The 12,503-nt window shown below is 32.8% G+C and overlaps 1 protein-coding gene and 1 long non-coding RNA gene across 4 annotated transcripts in view; one reads left to right on the forward strand and one right to left on the reverse strand.

Moving 5' to 3' along the window:
- LOC142334143 (uncharacterized protein F54F2.9) overlaps window positions 1-3,573 on the forward strand; it is a 51,274-nt gene extending 47,701 nt beyond the window's left edge. For 2 of the 3 annotated variants that reach the window (XM_075381907.1, XM_075381908.1), the window contains exons 7-8: window positions 1,211-1,525; window positions 2,911-3,573. In XM_075381907.1, the coding sequence (XP_075238022.1) occupies window positions 1,211-1,525; window positions 2,911-3,084 (489 nt within the window). In that variant the 3' untranslated portion in view covers window positions 3,085-3,573. The remainder of the gene's footprint in view (window positions 1-1,210; window positions 1,526-2,910) is intronic. The other variant, XM_075381909.1, reaches the window with a different exon arrangement.
- The window catches only part of LOC142334144 (uncharacterized), a 77,128-nt gene that overhangs the window by 16,621 nt on the left and 48,004 nt on the right, over window positions 1-12,503 (reverse strand). The window lies entirely within an intron of this gene.

Below are 12,503 nucleotides of genomic sequence, written 5' to 3' on the forward strand. Positions count from 1 at the left end.
ACTCTGTAACATTGAGGCAAAAGCAGAACTTTCAAGGAAATTTTCTAAAGTAATTGGTACATTTAATAGATCATTATACAATTTGTGATTGATCTTATTAACAGGTTCAATTTTTATATCACCTTCATCAGTGATCTACTATTTTTAATCATATTGCTTCGCTTTAAAAATTTGTTAAGCAAATGACTGTTTGAAATTACTAACCTGGGTCATATGTTAGGTACCTGCGACATTACCTTTGTTAGTATTTCTATACGTAAAATAGCAAGTTGAGCTGGTGCAGCTTTGTTCTAAAGGAAAACAAAACAAAAGTTTGGATGACTCTGTTCTTGGAACGAATTGCAGGATTTGCCTTTTTTTTTAAATTGTAGCATAGTAAATTAAGCAGGTGTAGATATTTGTCGGTGTAAAAATTGAGGTAGCCTGTTCTCTGTGAATAGTAAAAGAATGTTGCTGTTATTTTTACCCGTGAAATTATGGTTTTTTGCTGTCTATAGTGGAATTGAATTTTAATTTCACCACTGTATACTTGCTTGTGTCAGTTTTGAAGTGAAATCTTGGACTAGTGTTTCATTACATCTTATAGAGCCTGAAAACTTGTCTCTATTCTTTTCATATTGTGCAGACAGCATTCGATCTTGTTAGTTTGTGTCAGGTTGTAAAAGACAAGGTAACCAGATTACCACTGATGTTCCTTAATTTGAGATGATCTCTTATTATTATTTTTCAGAGATTTCTCCTAACAGTAATTAATATACATTTTTCAAATAAGCGCTCTGACTGCAGTCTGTTCATCTTCATCGACTCAGGTAATTTTCCAGTATGCATGGAGTTAATCTTCAACTGTCCAAATAATTTATACCAGTCATACTGTAGACAGAGAGAAACACTACTATGCCGTTTGATTTTAAAATTACATCAAAATTCAAGATCTGTTGATTACTTCATTTGTTAAAAATTGAATAACAATCGTCCACCCAATACTACTTTTTACTTCCTGCTCACCTTTTGACCTTTTGGTTACGATTGACAACTAGGAGAGAAGAGTAGCCAACCCTACTGATGACAGGCATATCCAAAAATGCAATTATTTGTATGATGAATCACATCTTCCTTGCTCCTATTATTAGAGCAGTTGTGAAATTTTTTTTTAATATTTGAATGTACCTCGTATTTATTAGTTAATCTTTTTGTGTGTTTCTATATTTAGGTGAAAGAAAATATGGTTAAATCATTGTCAAATCGTACTTCAGGTGCTGACGGCAGCGATAATGGTGATAGCGATAATGATAGCATTACTCAAAATAATGAAACTTATATATTACCAGAAGAACCTAAAAAAGTAAAAACGCGTGGTGGTAAATTAGGGTCTGCAAATAATGATAGTTCTACAACTAATAATAATAGTAATAATTGGTCACAGATACAGCAAAAAGCACTAGAAACTGCTTTAGCTAAATACCCAAAAAGCGGTACAGCTGACAGATGGGAAAAAATTGCAAAATGTGTACCAAATAAAACAAAGGTAAAGTGTGATTTTTTTTTTTCATTTTTGTTGTAGCTATGCCCATGACCATAATAAAAGAAATCAAAGAAAGCCTATTAAATTCCTGTATAGGATACATGCTATCGCACACCTTTCTGTGTGGACAGCAGCACAGGAGATTGACAAAATGAACATCTATCTATCTTTATGGGGCTTTTTTTATAACTTATCATGTTATCTGATTCACCGTACTTGTACGGTCATAACACTTTAATCACCTTAATTTTGACTGCAATTAATTGGACTCTGGCAGTTCCATATATGATGAATGCAGCACAAGCCATCTCCTCTATAGGTCACAGGCTACTCTCCTGCTACATGTTGCTCCATGTTCCAGAATAAGATTTATAAACAGTGGAGTTTATAAAGTCGGGTTAAATTGTGAAATGATCAAGGTAAAGCAGAACTCACTCTCGGTTTGAAAGCACAGCCTTCTTGTCTACACTAAATGTTAGGGGAAATCATTACTTGCACAAATCCAGATCTTAGCCTGTAGACATAATGATCATTGCAACATTATTTCCATGTCGCTAACGGCTAAAGGTCACTCCTGGTACCAGAAATTTTGGTCAGGTTTCCAATAAGGGTCCACGACCAAGTCTTAAATTTTTTAAATTAAATCTGCAGCACAGGACAGGGTTGTGGGTCAGTCTTGCCGTACTGTAAATCAGGATGGCTGTAACAGGATTATCTTACAGAATAGCATTCTGGAAATCAATCTGTGTGATTCCTCCATCAATCTCTGAATCGGCAGTTACTTTTACCAAAGGTATTGTTGTTATTTTTTATATATGGATCAGAAAGTCGCCTCGCTTAATTATCGTGTTTTTTCAGTTATCAGTTATTTTTTCCCCAGCAAAAAGAAAATTTACAGTAAAAATCCTGAAAAAAGATTTGCAACAGTTTTTTGAATTTTATTTAGTTTTGGTTGTATTCTTTGAATTATTTTTCTTAAATTTGTTTTAATGATATGAGAAATTATGAAAACATTTACGGTAACTATTTGAAATTTTTAAAAATTCTGAAAAACTGTTGTTTCTAAATTTTATAGACTAAAATATTTCCTATTAATATTTTTGTTAAGTGAATTGTTAAACATTAAAATGTCTAAGAAGTTCTTGTAAAAACAATAAAAAAAATTTAAACCTTTCTGTAGTTTTAATATTTTCAATTCTGTTTTTAATTAAATTTTATATACAATTTTAAATGTGTTCTGATGAAGTGGAAGTCTCTGTGTAAATATTAATTATTATCGATAAAAAAATAAGAATAGTAAGTACAGGAAATATTAGTTCTGATAAAAATTATATTCTACTGCTAGGATTTGATTAGCTAATTTATTTAATTATTTATTATTCTTACAGGAGGAATGTATGGTACGTTATAAACAATTAGTTGAATTAGTTAAAAAGAAGAAAGAATTAGAAGGTTCTGAAGATTCTGCAGTAAATGAAAATTTAAATACGTCAACAGAAATAATAAGAAAAGATAATGAAAAAACTGAGTGTAATATTGAAAATAACACAGCTGCCTCATAGTATTATTTATTATTATTTTGTTATTGTTATTGCATTTCGTTTTTTCTTTTTTTTTAATATTTAAACAAAAAGAAATTAATATATCACATCACCTTCACCTTTTACTCTGAAATTTTAGAATGCTGTCTTTAGTGGGAATAAAATAATAATTTACATTTATATGAATAAATAAACGGCAGCAATAATACTATAGGCTCTCAGATAAGTTGTCTTCTGAATTTTAAGTGAAAGGAATTTGATTCGTTACACTATTTTGATTATATAATAATTTAAGTGTGTAAAATTTTATTAAGCGTAATAGGTTTTTTTTTTTTTATTTTAAATACAGATGGATTTGATTGACATCGCTAATGTAATGAAATGAAACTAGAAAAAGTTGGATGTACTTAATGAAATTTATATTTATGTTGGCAAATAACTTCTTTTATTTTTACAAATCGGTTATTGTAATTTATTAAGAAGCTTAAATAAAAAAAACTGTATGACCTGTTCTGACTAAAACCAGTAATTTCTTTCCCTTCAAAAACCGTACTTACACTATTTGATTACAATCTTATTAGGTAATCTTATTCAATAAGATTACAACACTATTGTTATCTTAGATAAAAATAGTATGATGTTCTCTTGATCTGTTGCATCGCTACTACTATTGTCTCATTTACCCTTTTTCTCTCCGATGCAGCATTATCTTGAGTTTACATGCTTTCTGAGTGTCCTATTTATGTGACATTAAAAATCAAATGTCATATATTTAATGTACCGTCTTATATTTTATTACAGTTTTATCATTCACACTTACAATTGGATATAATTATTTATTTATTTACTAGACAAGGCTTTAATTATTCATCTTGTCTGTTGTAACCTGGATCCTTTCACCAAGGCACCTTGAAGATGAAATACCATACGGCAACAAATTCTCAGGGTTAGAGTAAAAATTATATTTTACTTTTAGGTAAAAACAGTTTAATCTTATTAATATTCATCGGTCTGTTAAAACAATTGCTAATTACAAATATATGGTTCCAATCTTTCTATAAATTTGTTCGGTGAATGGTCTTGCCAAGAGCTCGTGCAACTCTAAAACTAATTCTCTTTACAGTTTCCTCTCATTTACTTTCAACTTTTTTTTAATATATATATATATATGTTTAAAAATATACACAGATAGTAATATTACACTCAGTTTTCTTGCCCTGTTGTTTAATAAGTTACTTATTATTTAACAAGTTAATGAACTCTACTTGCATATATTGTTTTGTTTGCTACCAATAGTTTCATCGTAACTCCTAGGACCTATCATTTCTTTGAAATCCTTGTATTCACGTCGTCTACAAGCCCTGTGAACGTACACCCCAGATAAGAATGTTCCGAGCGATAAAATAAATCTAGTCAAAAGCAAACAAAACTGTCACTTGACTAAAGCGTTTGTTATTTTTTTAGATATATAAAGTACATTTTGAATTTCCAGCTCATATATGTATTGTAAAAAGATGACATTATTTGGCATTATTTTTTCAATCGATTTTCATTCGCTAGCAAAAATATTAGTCATTTTTGTTGTTAATTTATATTAGTTTGTTTATAAACGAGCGCTTTCGTGATCCTGCCGAGAGTGAAGTACGAAGACGTAGTGTGATCTTTTATGGTAAAAACTAATTGTGTGGTTGAAATTCACAGGCAAATTTCTGATGTTTACGGGCTGAGTATTATGAGTGATACTAAAGTAAGATGGTGCCGTTCATTTCAAGAAGGGCAAACGATTATTCATATTGTAAAACATTTAGGCCAGCAGATGTTGATAACTGATAATTTGATTGAAAAAGTTCACAAAAAAATTTGAGAACCTACACTTCATCATAACACAATTTTCTTTTACGTTTCACCATTTTTGATTTAATTAACTTTGAAAAATCGGGCCGGATAGGTGCTGAATATTTTATCTGACGCACGCACAAGGAAAAACATCATCTCCAGGACATGAAGTTTTGCAGTGTGATGAATTGTTTGATCGCTTTGTTACTGATGAAACCTGGATTCTTTTTATCCAAACACCAAGATAAAGCGGCAGTTGATGTGAAGCATTCATCTCTTAGACTGAAGAAGTTCAATCAAGAACATTTGGTAAAGAAGCTCATGGCTACTACAGTTGATACCGGTATACGGTATGCGTGTTATGGTATCCTGTGTACGCCAATATACATATTGCAAAACATTAAAAAATCTCAGAAGAGCTGTAAAAAACAAACAACATAGGGTGCTATCTCACAGGATTTTGTTTTTGTGTGATGGTATCATGCTGTGTACAGCAATCATAAAGGTTTGACAACAATAAATTGAAAAATGGCGTTACTGCTTGGTTTTAAGTCACTTTTGGCGATAGAATTTTTGAAGAGGGAATGAAGAAGCTAGTGAAACTACGAAAAACATGTTAAGTAGAAAACAAATTAATTTTATAAGTAATAAAGTTTGTTCGTATTTTTCAGTATTATTTTTATTTCAAAGCTTTCTTTAAAAACATCTCTGTCAGATACATAGAAAGTACTTGTTTTATAAGATTTTTGTCAAATTATGATTATAAATAGTCAAGCGTATCGAGGCAAAAATATTAGCAGAGAACAGAAAGGAATCTTAGAATTAGTTAAATTATTGATGAAAAAGAATATATGTTATTCATTCAGAGGTACTTTTATTCAGAGTTACTGACGAATTGGTTGGGAGTGTGGAATAGTCCGCTTTCTCCATTGCTAATCACCCCCACCCAAGCACACTAGAAGCACAGACTCAGTCCTGCCAACCGTACACGCTCAGGAACAAAAGTCCCATTTATATTTGATTTACCCTCATATATTAAAAAGCTTTGAATAGTAATTATTCTACACGATCGGGCAGGAATTAACTTCCTACTGAAAATTATTTATAACTTCCTTAATGCTTAAATAATTTTCACAAAACAAAAAACATTTTGTTCCTTGTAAGAACAGAAACATAACAGAATTGTTATGTATTGCTAAAATTCCAATAAGCTCCACCAGTTTCCATAAACGGATGGGGATGTTAGCGACAGGCTTTTGCAGATAATCCAGCGGTACATTTCCAAGAACTTGGTGAATTTGCTTCTCTAATTAACGAAGAGTTTTTGGTTTTCAACAGTAAACTTCCTCTTTCACCCGCCCACAGAGGAAGAAGTCGCAGGGTATAAGGTCAGGACTCCTTTATGGCCATTTAAGGGGGCCACGATGTCCCAACCAGCATCCTGGAAAACGGGTGGTGAGCCATGCGTACGAAGCGAAGCAGTGTCCCATCTTGGATAAATATTAGGTCATTGTAATTGTCCCGTGTGGATACAATGCCGTGAACGTAATCTTCAAGCGTATCAAGTTACCGTGCCGCATTCATTTTGTCCCGAATGAGATATGGACTCGCAACTTTTGCGGATGTCATGCCGCACCACACTGTGAACTTTGGGCGATGATGTTGACTTTTTTCAACAACCACCCTCGGATCCTGTTTTGCTTAATAATAAAAATTGTACCCGTTAACAAATTCCCCCTCCCCCTCAACATGAAACATGGCTTCATCTGACCACAGGATATTACCGAAAATATCGGACCGGTCTTCTTGCCAAGCAAGCATCATCTCCTGTACTCCAACCGAAGATCAGTCTTCCAGTGATAATTCCTGACAGTAATGCGGTTTCCACGGACAAAGGTTCAACTCTTTCTTCAGAACAGTTCGGATTATCGATTTAAACCGCTTTCGCGAGATGCCTGTCCGTGATTTCTGAGGACTTGGAGTGAACATTTCCTGAACCGCTTGTACATTTTTTCCGTTTTGCATGTTGAGGGGCAACCGCGTCTCTATCACATATCTGATACAGAACCTGTGACCGTTAGCTTCGAGTGGCAAGTCCATGCGGTCTTTGCATTTACCGAGGCGCTAGGTCCTTTCACACTTCCCGTCACCATCTCTGCACTTGGTACCACGAACCGCCGTACATCGTACTGGGATGTCCGCTACACAAGATTAGACGTTACGCCATTTTTACCTGCAGTGTCATAAATGAGATGCGTAATAAATTCTACCACTGTAAGGAACAAAATGGTTTTTGTTTCATGAAAATTGGTTTAGTATTGAAAAGGTTATAAACAAAGTTAATTCCCGTCCACCCGGTATATTAAAGATCCCCCCGACTGAATTTAAATATTTTCGTCGAAAGAAAAATTTTCTTATCGCTGTGTAAAACTTGGCGAAAACTTCATTGGTAGACGGCCAGAATGCCTGCTATTTCTGTAACATGAAAAATATATTAAAACCGTCTGAAAGTAGGTCTGTCTCGCATTATTTTATTTAATTAAATACGACATAACGATATGTAGTTCTGTATTTCCATACCTAGATTTTCTTTTCTTTAGTTTGATTTATTGTGGTTTTTTAGTTCATTTTTTTTTTTTTTTTTGGTCGTTTTATAATTTTTTTATTACGTTAATTTTTATCGTACCGATTATTCGATTTCCCTAATTTTATAAAAGGAAAATAATAACGATAAATAAATTTATCAAAATTTCTTACGTTAAAAAGAATAACGACTCGCTTTTTTTAACCGGTTATCAGAGATGCGATAAATATGCGGGCCGCATCGTACTACTTTGACTTCCTGAGCCGCACGTATGATAATCGTAATAATTTTACCTCCAGGCAGGTCACCATTCTCTTATATGTTGTTGCTTTTTTTAGGATGATTCGGGCCTTTTTAATTTTACTATGAAAAAATAGTATTTACTATCTCGATAAGTTTTTAAATAATACATAACGATTAGAAAAGTCAGAGTTTTTATACTTTATGCCTTCAGATATTGAACGATTAAAGCCCTTCAAATTTTTTTTTTTATGTTTGGGTAGCCGCGCGCTGTTGTAACATTAAATAATTAATTTTACTTATACTGAAGCGTATCGACGCTATGCATTTTCTGTTCCATTTTTACTCATATACGTCGCGTCGTACTCCTCAAATAAGGGTTTTTTTCATTGTTTTCTTGATCCTTTGCCGGAGCAGTTCTTTTTTTATCCGTAGAATATTAAATTTTCCGAAACTGTATCTTTTTAAAGTTAAGTTACGATTCGAATATAGTATAACACGCTTATTTACAAAAAACAAAATTCTGTGAAGTGCCGGCTCGTAGTGGAAAACGGACAGAATTTTGAAACAGGATGTTGCAAACGTTACGAATTTCTGCGATACACTGTTGCAGGAATACATTCGTCTGGACTTTAAGCGCAGACTGCGATTAGGTTCACCCGATGGATTATCAAAACGTTTTTTAACATGTCTGAAGGGGGCATGAAATTGAGCGGTACAGTTTTTAGGGAAATGTAGTAGTATTTTTGTTTATTTTTGAAAATAGATAAATATATAAAATAGATAAATAGATTTTTGAATATATTTTTTATGTGTGTGTGTGTATATATATATATATATATATATATATATATATATGCATACATATTGAGTGTTCCGGGAGCAAAAAGGTTCATATCAACTTAAGTCTTATTTTGCTTTGTTTTCGTTCTGGACGCCGTTTTGTGATTTTCGCTAAAACAGTTATTTCTCAGGAACGGGTAAACTATTTTAATTAAATTTTGCAAATCTATTAGTAGTGTATTGGTCTACAAAATAAAAAAATTTGAAAACTTCACTTTCAAAATGGCGGTCATCTTAATTTTTTAAACTTTAATAACTTTTTAATTATTTGTTCGATCAAATTTTTTCTATTTTCAAAATTTATTAACCGCTTTATTTTGAACAAAATGACACCTTATTTGTAAAAATCCGTTGACAAACAATCTACTTATAGCAGACGATTAACCCGGTGCACCGTAATGAAAGGGGATTTAAAATTGTACACGAGGTACTATTATTACGTATTATTAATAATTTTTATTACTTTTAGTGGAGGAAATAAAAGCAGGCAAAGTTACAGTTTGCAAGCGTACTGCCGGGTTAATCGTCTGCAGTAGGCTGCAAGCTTACGTGGTGATATCGTCACGCCGAAAAGAAAAAAAGTCGTTTTTGTTTCTTCAAAATACTGCAAAGTAAGAGAAAATACGCACCGAAGCGGGTAACGAATGCTTAATTAATTATATTTTTCACGATGTGGATTTTTCTCACCGGTATATATCGAACGTAAATGAAATCGATTAAATAAACTTTTAAAGCGGCGACGAAGGTTTTTTAACGTCACTTGAACAAGTAGTAAGTATTTTTTTATAATAACTTCTTTTTTAAATTAATTCATCGTAAGTAAAATTAATATATATTTTATCCTTTCGGGAAAATTGTATTTTTAATCGTTTAATATTTAAATAGAACCACGAGAATCGATTCGTAGCAGAGAAATTAATGATTTTTTGTGGTAAACTGAAAAAAATTCATTTAAAGCGCTCGTCACCACTTTAATCCGAAGGGAAAGGTGTTTTTATATATAATTTCATTAACTTAAACAAAACCATATAAAAATGAATACGAAATTAGCGGTACTGTGACATCGACTCTATTTGTACGTCTATCTTCTCTCGTCTTAAAACGTCTTTTATTTAGGCTTACCTCAACGCGTTCCGAATCTGTATCTTCTTTTTTATCCTTATCTCATTACAACCCTTACGTCTGATAAGTGCGACTTATCGAACGCGTCGTTCTTATTTCATCTAATACGCTTACGGTTACACGTATGCTCGCTAGCCCGTCGTCGTTTCCTACGCATTTCTTTCAGAGAAATCAGGCGTCTGCAGCCGTACGACTAACTCGTACGGTCGAACAAGACTCTCTTAAGTCCTTCCTTTGCGATTTTTAAGCGTCATTTTGGTTTTTAAACCGGCTGATGTTTTCAGTTTGTTTTTTCCATTGTCGGGTACACCGGGATACGTTTTACTTTGAGCCTGAACAGTGATTTAATTAAACGATTGATTTTTTAAATTAATTATCTCTCTTTCACAAATATCAGCCGCCTTTATATTGCTGTACTCCAAAAGTCTACATGATAGTAATCCACAAATTTTTTTTCATGAAAAATTTCATAAGTTTCAAATATATGAAAAAAAAATTTTTTCGAGGTGAGACCGAACATTTCAAGCTTCCGAAGATTTCACCCTGCTCCTTACAAATAAAATTCGTTAACATTTTTTTAGACGCTAATTATTGTAAAAAATTGATATATTTTTATGTAATCCGATGTAAAAAGATTTTTTAAGGATTCCCGTATCTGTAGCTATATAAATATATATATATATATTTTTTAAAAAAAGACGTGAAGTTCAAAAATTCAATTCAAAAAACACGATTGTTTTAAGTTTGGCGTAAAATAGGTTTATTAAATTAATCGAACCGCCGGCTCGGTCGAGTGAAGTAACCTGATTTTAATCTTTTACACTTCTTCATACGGGAACAAATAAAGGATTAGTCTACGCAAAGAGATCCGACAATAAAATTGAAAACGTACGTAGAGTTATGTTGGGAAGGCGTTCGCGTCCACGGAAAGGAACATCAGAACTGTAGGTGGACGTTTTGAACGACCGATATAATAAAGCTGCAAGATAATTAAATGATGTATATTGAGTAGTAATTTTGGTTTGTTATAAAATTACGATGCCGTAGGCTTGCCTAACTTTTAACTTGTCATTTGTTGAGCAAGTTTCAGAAGTTGTTTTTTTTTCTTTTAATTTTATCCGGTATTTATCAAGTTTAATTATATAAATTTTCTCGTTGTTAAATTCTAAACAAATGTAATTAAATTTTATTCGGTTATCGGAAATAAAGTAAATTTACTCCAAACCTAAAAAATTGTGCGTTTCAACTCGACTTTTCTTTTGATTTTTACAATAATTCTCTATTGAAAAAACAGTTCTGGAACTCATTTTGTTTTTCAGTTTCTCATGTTTCATAAAAATCCACAAATTTTGCTCATCAAGCTGTGCGTAGAGCTGTATTATAGCATTATTCGACTCGGAGGGAAAATTTTTAAGAACTAATCGTAACTCAAATCGAAACCTTTCTAGACCTTTGTCTAAATGAGCTTTTTATATTTTTTTACGAGAGGAATAAAGAACGATAGAAACTTCTTGAAATACTTTCTCCCTGTGGCGCGCGCGTGTGAGCGAGAGCATATAAGCTTGTGTGATTGTGTATATATATATATATGCAGCCTTTGCGTACTTAATCCAATATTAATCAGTCCAGAATTGAATAATCAGATAACCGTTTATTTACTTACAATTTCCTGGAGGATAGGACACTCCGAGCCACTTCAAGTAAGACGTCCCAGAAGACAAGCGTAAAATAAACGATTCGCATAAGTGAATAAAATGTATACAATTTTACTCTTAATGTATATCATTTTTTCAAAGTGAGCGACAGTATAATATTTGCTGCCGAAACTTAGTTTCGTTGCTCATTTTCATCGAACGCATGCTCCTCGCTTATCGATCTGTTTTCTCTGTTAGGAATGAACATTTTTTGGTTTGTCTATTAAAGCTTAAAGTTTGAGCCGTACGGCAGAAAAATTATGAAAATCGTCCGTCTACTGTGATCGGGTTTTAAGCCGTTAAAAATTTCAAGAATGTGCCCTGGCACCCCAAAAAGGGTGGAAGTTCAGCATTTTAAAATAAGTTATTTTAAAATGCATTTTTAAATATCGGCTCGATTGATCTCATTTTTTGCATACTTGACCTAAATTTGTCGATTTCGAATCCGATACCGGCCGGTTACGGATTCAGTTCCAACCCCTTCTATATGAATTTTTTCTTTATTTTGTAGAACGTGTCCTGAAATTCTTCGTGAAACATCTTTTATAATCGATAATAATTACCTAACGGACCGAATTTTAATTATTATTGTTAGTTTTCCGTCTAATTTGCGGCTAAAGTACTTAATTTTAATTGTATATTTGAAAAAAATTAAAATCGTCAAATATTTATTTATTTTTTTTACATTCGTACTCTAAAATTTAGAGAAAAAAATTATAACAAATTATCTCATTTTTATAATTTTGATTAGATTTAAAATTCTGGAAATAAAAGAATTTTCTAATAACAGTAAAAATCGCTTTGTATTTTATTAATTAATTTTATATTGAATTTTAAGGTGCAAGCGTTCAACATGGTGACGACCGTCCTCGAAAGCTTCCCCCATTTCAGCCGTTGCCATACGCCGTATTGTTTACGATCTTCGCCCGGGCTACGTCACGCGATCTGCATTGTTTGCCCCCGACCCGGTGTCGGGCATCATAGCCTTTCACCAAGGCACCGGGAGCGCACTTTGCAGTAGCGGTCTTATTAGGACAGTTAACTGCCCTGTGCCCAGTAAGGGTGCAATGACCACACATCTCCGACTGTGCTCTACAGCGGAAAGAGGTGTACCCAAAGCC

The sequence above is a fragment of the Lycorma delicatula genome, chromosome 13 (genome assembly GCF_047948215.1).
Source record: "Lycorma delicatula isolate Av1 chromosome 13, ASM4794821v1, whole genome shotgun sequence".
NCBI classification, from domain to species: domain Eukaryota; kingdom Metazoa; phylum Arthropoda; class Insecta; order Hemiptera; family Fulgoridae; genus Lycorma; species Lycorma delicatula.